General features: G+C 37.3%; 1 protein-coding gene across 6 annotated transcripts in view; it reads right to left on the bottom strand.

Annotated features, from left to right (window-relative positions):
- Window positions 1-7,420, bottom strand: part of LOC106876125 (protein PFC0760c) — a 385,512-nt gene that overhangs the window by 186,526 nt on the left and 191,566 nt on the right. For all 6 annotated transcript variants that reach the window (XM_052972740.1, XM_052972743.1, XM_052972739.1 and 3 more), the window contains exon 8: window positions 47-155. In XM_052972740.1, coding sequence (XP_052828700.1) covers window positions 47-155 — 109 coding nt within the window. The remainder of the gene's footprint in view (window positions 1-46; window positions 156-7,420) is intronic.

Genomic DNA, 7,420 nt, shown 5'->3' with positions numbered 1-7,420 from the left:
TATATATATATATATATATATTACATGAAGAAGATAAGTGTCTTACCTGCTGAATCAAGCATCCCAGCTGCTACAGCTCCAACAGAAGGAGATGGTGTTGAATGAGGTTCTAGTTTCATATATACCAACTGTGGGGCCTGGTCAGAATCCTTGAACTGGAAATACATAAAGGAAGTTAATATAGTTAGGAGACTGATAATTGCAAAAGTAAGGTAACAATAATAACAGCATGGAAAATATCAATAAATTAGTGGTAAATATCACCATCTGCTACACAGGAGACTAAATTTGATTTCCTACAAGCTATAAGCTGGTGTGAAAGCTTCCACATGATTGCTTGACCTGCTACAAAGAACAGCTAAATCTCCATCAAACTACACCTTCACTTTAAAAGAATGCAATGGATTAAATGGTCCTGGTTCTAGCTATACTGTCTGAAAAAGATGAGATATTTGCATGTAGAACATCTTTGGCCATGATTTTGTAGATGAGAGTCAATTTGAAGCTAAACAGCAGCAACAACAACTTAACAGATTCAATTATAACATACATTATTCTCCTTGCTGTTATCAATACCTGCATCTACTTTTTTTTATGAGAAGTAGCATTTCCCTTAAACAATCTCAAATACTGCTAGACAAGGGAACAATATATACAGTTGTCAGCCCTGAGGGTGGAAACATTTTTCCTTGGTGGAATAGTGATGGCTGATGTGCAAGATTCTGTGTGTGTGTGTGTGTGTGTGTGTGTGTGCGTGCGTGCGTGCATGTTGTGTTGTGTTGTGTTGTGTAAGTGCTACAGTATATTTAGTAAACTTTCAACTCACAAATTCAGTTCTCATTCATACCTACTTTGCTCTAGTAATTAAGTTCGGTCTAGTCATGGGGAACATGGCAGCAATCGCAATCTGTGCCAGTGAAATAGTCAGGGTTGACAGATGAACACAAGGACTTGGTTTCTAAGAGATCCTCTAGCAGACTAGGTCAATATCAGACAACATTGACCTTATTATCATAGCTGATAACTTTAATGAACATGTAATGCCCTGTTATGTACATTAGCTTTACACATCCAGCTCCATGGGGTATATAAAGTCAGTGTACAGATGAACTGAGAGAAAATATGCATATTGGGAGAATCAGCTATAGCATGAAAGAGTAAACTGTGTTGATATGGACATGTGAAGTATATGAATGATGACAGTTAGATGAAGAGGTGCCAAAGCATTTCAAGTGAAGGGAGGCTGTGGAAGTAGCTTGGAGAAGGAGCGTATTTAATCTCCTGGAAGCTGGATGAACCTCACAAACATGATGATGGCCTACAACTTGTGGTGAGGCATTGTGCTAGAGAAGATCCAACAAACACATGCTCACTTGAAAAAACTAATGATGATAATGATGATTATGTTCTAGACATGAAAGGCATCATCAACATAACTTTCATTACTATAGGGTTTCTCACTCATAGGTAAGATATCTCTAAGAAATGATCAAGGAATGAGAGAGAGAGATGACTTATCAGGGCTGTCAACATTTTGGCTCCATTACATCAGACAAATAAAAGATCTTAAAAGATTTAATTAATTCATGCAAACAGCTCATGCTGTATATCATATACTCCATACATAATACATACAGGGGGGGGGCTGAAAAGTTCCTGGCTTTAAGGTTATGGCAAAAGGATAGAACTGTTACCTGTACAGGGGAGGTAGGACAACTGTTTAGAAGAAGGCATGCAAAAAAAATCAACTGGAATGGTTGCTATGTTTTGAAAATACTAGTCTGTGTTGGGAGTGATTTCCTCAGATCTGAATGACAGATTGGTGACCCTAGAGGACCCTTGATGTAATAGAAGCCAGAGTGCTAAAAGCCAATGGTAGAGTCTGATGCGCAAAGTTTAATGATGTAGCTACACATCAACAAGAAAGTAGGCTTTTTGTATTTTTTTATAGAATGATGAAATTAATATATCACCAGAACAGAGTGAAGTGACTCAATGAAGAAATACACAAATATAACACCTACAACAAAGACATGAATAAACAATAACTGCTATTATTTGATCTTACAACTCTTTGGATCCTAGTTGTATTCTCTGGTTATCTTCTGATACTATATTTTTGTATGTAACATTTCCTTAAAATAGAATTCAATTCAGAAATAGTTATAGCATCTCACACAATTTCTGTTTTTATCCACTGTTGTACTCTATCAGGAAATTATACTGTACAAAGAGATGATCAAAGAGAGTATATTGATTGAAACATGGTACAAGTAAAAACATTAAAACTATCATAATCTACATTTTCTTGGTACTGCATTAATAACTTCTATAAAAGCTGAAGAGTAATGTAGGGTCTTGTTTAACAAAACCAAGGTCATTCAGTCCTTATTCCATTTCTAAGGAAAATGAGAACATCAAATCTCGCATTTCTCTTTAAAATACATTGTATGCCTATCTGAAGATAGATGTGCCACCAAACTTTTAGAGATAATGAAAAAATACAAGAATGACATTGCTTGGAATCTCAAACAAATGCTAATACCAAAACATTGAAAATAGAGCTTCTGAAAAATTATTGAAACAACAAATAGAAAAAAAAAATCCTCAGTTTTCAAACAAATAACATATACCCCTAAATGTGCATGTATGCAAACCCATACATGTACATATGTAAACATGAAATATATACACAACTGCAGAAATACATCCACATTAATGCACATAGTTTATTTCAGTAACAGCTGTTGGTGTTGAAATTTGCTGGAACCAATAAAACAGCAAATATTTTTATATAACCAATGTCAAAGCATAGCCAAAACTAATAAGCAGCAGGAAGAAGTAAACACAACCCACATACACAGTTGAGTATGTTGTTGCTGATGAAGCTACAACAATGCAATATTATACATTAAAATTACAGCATTACTACAATTGATCAAACTTGTTTTCTTTAATGGAGAAAGGTGAGGGAGCACCATGCTAGAAATAACAGCCAAATTGCTCTCCCATCCTACCATCTTTAAAAGGGGATACAGTGTAGTGTTAGATACATTATATCTGAATAAAGACGTGATAGTCACAGTTTCAATGATGTTAATCATAGGTTTGCTTGACCAGGACTAAACAACAGAAACAACTGTTTTCTTTATCTGTGCCAATATTTTTCTTAAAATTCTGACACTAGCTGATTTTATTTGAGGATCATGTTCTGAAACCAAAATTGTGATAGAGTTGTTTAAACCATTTAAAACACACACTGTTGTACTCACTTTAGTTTTATTACTAATTAATAGCATTGATACTGTATAATTTAAATTTGAAATTGAGGAATTATAAGGAAATAAAATTCACTTATCTAATTTCTTTTTCTTTCATTTACTTATTACAAAGTTCTTAAATTTTCTAATTAGTGATTTATGAGAGCATTCTACCTTTACTCTTATTTTTCAAACTCTTGATTAATACTGAGTAAAGTATACATCCCCTGTCAGTGGCATTTGCACTTAACAACTCCAGTGAAAGCAATGTTGTCCATGATATATCGGCAAAACTGTGTCTAGTAGAACTTTCTGGCACAGTAAACCCCCCTGTGAGTTCCATCTGTCTCTCATTTCTTGAATCGACAGTTTGCTGTTAGATCATTCTATTGCAAAGCAACATGTGTTGGCAGTGCTCTCTTTAGCCTACATTTTATCAATTGCTGAATGTGCCTCAAAGCTTAGTTATGTTACCCACATTCTTCGTTTGTTTTTGGAAGCACTCCTAACCATATTTACTACTGTGCAAATGACACTATTCTTTATTCTTCAATGACTTTTCTCACACTAGTAACAACAACATCACCATCATTTTAATGTCCTTTTTTCCATTGCATGGGTCAGACAGAGTTTATTGAGGTAAATTTTCTATTGCCAGATGCCCTTCCTTACACCAACCCTCACCTGTGTCCCAAGCAAGGTAACATTTTCCCGTGGCTAGACATGTTTTCTTAGAATATTGGAAATAAGCAACACTGCTTGTATGACTGTGGCACTATCATGGGATGTCAAGACAAGGAGACAGACATAAGTATACTCACACCCATACATATATGTATACATTTCCATACATATGCAATATCAAGACAAGGGGAGACACACACATATACATACACACACAATGGGCTTCTTTCAGTTTCTATCTACTAAATCCACTCACAAGGTGTTGATTAGCTCAAGTTACAATAGAAGACACTTGCCTAAGGTGCCACACAGTGGGACTTAAACCTGAAATCATGTGACTGACAGGTAAACTTCTTACCATGCAGCCATGCCTGCACCTATGTAACAAGTGAATTCAAAAGATACTGCATCACTTGAAAACATCCTCTAATGGAGATATGCTACTTTAATCTCTGAACAGAAATGAAATGGTTAATAGCATTAAGACAATTCAAGAAATTAAGAATTAATCTCTAACTAATCAGCTAAATTACATGCTTAGGGGAATATCAAATCTTTGTTTGCAGGCAAGTGACAGCTTTGGACATGTTTTAGTCTGTAAGACTTCATTGATAAAGTACAGTCTATTCAAGTTGGCCTGATCATGTGGCAATGATTTTTTGTCTATAGTGTATGTTAACTTTATTTTTGATTCCTTAATGGTTTTATGTTTCCAAGGAGTAACCTTGTAGAGTCCTCAATGGATATACAGCCTGTATACACACACACACACTCACATTCTTGTATTCTCATCCAAGTTTAAGAACACCAGAATTACTGGATACAACCAAATTTCAGCTGTTCATCTTGAAATATAGTGGGGAAATTAGCAATAACATTTCAAAAAAAAAAAAAATCTGCTCAACAGGAGTTGGCAACAAAAGCAAGTCCTGGGCAATAAGATGGGTGTGTGTGTTCTGTTTATAAGAGAGGAAAAAAAAACAAACCTAAAAGACAATAATGCCAGATATACCAAAATCATACAGAAAGCAGATTCACTAATTAAAAAACAAACTAATCAATAACCAAATAACTGCTTCAAGAAGATGGATATGATAATGAAGAAGATAATTTTCTTATAACTAGGTAAAGTGCCAAATTTTGTTGATGAGGATATAATTAGCTAAGATCCCAGTATTTTACTGGTACATTTTTTTATCCTGTAATGATGAAAGAGAAAGTCAACAACAGGAATTTAACTTAGAACTGAGAGGACTAAAACTAAATACTTAGTACATTTTAGTGTCTGGTGTCAGATTCAAAGTCTTGATTATTACCAGGTAGTATACCAATGATTATCAATTCATCTCTTAGTTCTGTCAAACTTAATTTAATAATTGCCTGTAAATTGGTAGTCCTTGTGAGATTCTATGAAACTCTACTGTGAATACATTAATTATCCAACAATGATATTAGAGATAGCGTGAGGAGTTTGTTACAGGAGCTTGCATGTAACAAATGATGGGATATAAGATTGTAAGGAACTCTTTATCAAAGGAAATATATAATGTATACAGATAGGCGCAGGCGTGGTAAGAAGCTTGCTTCCCACCACATGGTTCGAGGTTTAGTCCTGCTGCATGGCACCTTGGGCAAGTGTCTTCTTCTATAGCCTCAGGCTGGCCGAAGTCTTGTGACTAGATTTGGTAGACGGAAACTGAATAAGTCCAGGGATTGATTTCTTCGACTAAAAGGTGGTGCTCCAGCATTGCCACAGTCAAAATGATTGAAACAAGTAAAAGAGATGGACATATGAAAAACACATTACAATAATTTCTTTCCCTTTACAAATGACAAAGTCTATTAAATACGACTTATAACTATCCTGCTTCTTAGTTTTGACCTATGGGCAAATTGCAAAGATGCTAGGTGATATTTGATCTCAAAACAGTGACAAAGCTAAGTCATTATCATTATCCTCAAGGTGGCAGAATCATTAACATGCCGGGTAAAACGCTTAGCAGCATTTCATCCATCTTTATGTTCTGAGTTCAAATTCCACCAAGCTCGAGTTTGCCTTTCATCCTTTTGGGTTCAATAAAATAAGTACAAGCTGAGGAATGGGGTCAATGTAATCGACTTATCCTCTCCTCGAACTTGCTGGCCTTGTGTCAAAATTTGAAATCATTATCATCACTAATCTCATCATTAAACATTCGTTTTCCAATATGGAATATGGATTGGATGGTTCAATAGGAGCTCGCAATCCAGAAGATTGCACCAAGCTCCAATGTCTGCACTGATATGGTAACAACAGCTGAATGTCCTTCCCAATGCTAACCACTTTACAGAGTGAACTGGGTGATTTTCATATGGCACAGGTACCATTGTGGTCACAAAGTAACTTCTAAAGTAAGACCAACTCAATGGGTGTAGTACTGAGGCAGGTGGCTTTATGTCAGGTGATGGGAGGTTAAAGTACAATAGAGAGACAGGTACAAGTGGCATGCTTTGCTAAAGAGAGAGATGGTGGTGAAGATGGTGTATCAGGGCATACGCATATAAGCTAAGTCCATTTAATGACAAAAACGGACAACAAAAACAGACCCTAAAATAAAAATCATCATCATCACCAGGCTCCAATCTGATCTGGCAGAGTTTCTACAGTTGGATGCCCTTCCTAACGCCAACCACTCCGAGAATGTAGCAGGTGCTTTTACGTGCCACTGGCACGAGGGCCAGTCAGGCAGTACTGGCAATGGCCACACTCAAATGCTGTATTTACATGTCACCTGCACAACACCCTCACTCGAATGTTGTTTTCAACGTACCACCGACACAAGTGCCAGTAAGGCAACACTGGTAACGATCACGCTCGAATGGTGCCTTTTATGTGCCACCGGCATGGGGGCCAGTCAGCAGCCTTGGCAACGATCATGCTTGGATGGTGCTCTTAGCGCTCCACTAGCACGGATGCCAGTCATGCGGTGCTGTCATCAAATTTGATTTCGATTTCACTTGCCTCAGCAGGTCTTCACAAGCAGAGTTTAGTGTCCAATGAAAGAAAGGTACTCCTAAGTGGGCTGGTTACACCCCTGGCATAGGCCAAAGGTTATGGTCTCACTTGGCTTGCCGGGTCTTCTCAAGCACAGCATATTTCCAAAGGTCTAAGTCACTAGTCATTGCCTCGGTGAGGCCTAATGTTCGAAGGTCGTGCTTCACCACCTCATCCCAGGTCTTCCTGGGTCTACCTCTTCCACAGTTTCCCTCAATCACTAGGGTGTGACACTTTTTCACACAGCTATCCTCATCCATTCGCAACACATGACCATACCAGTGCAGTCGTCTCTCTTGCACACCACAACTGATGCTTCTTTGGTTCAACTTTTCTCTCAAGGTACTTACACTCTGTCGGGTATGCACACTGACATTACACATTCAGCGGAGCATACTGGCTTCATTCCTTGCAAGCTTACGCATGTCCTCAGCAGTCAAGG

Source organism: Octopus bimaculoides, chromosome 14, assembly GCF_001194135.2.
Source record: "Octopus bimaculoides isolate UCB-OBI-ISO-001 chromosome 14, ASM119413v2, whole genome shotgun sequence".
Classification (NCBI taxonomy): domain Eukaryota; kingdom Metazoa; phylum Mollusca; class Cephalopoda; order Octopoda; family Octopodidae; genus Octopus; species Octopus bimaculoides.
The sequence above is the reverse complement of the archived record's forward strand: the minus strand, read 5'-3'. Positions and strand labels throughout refer to the sequence as shown.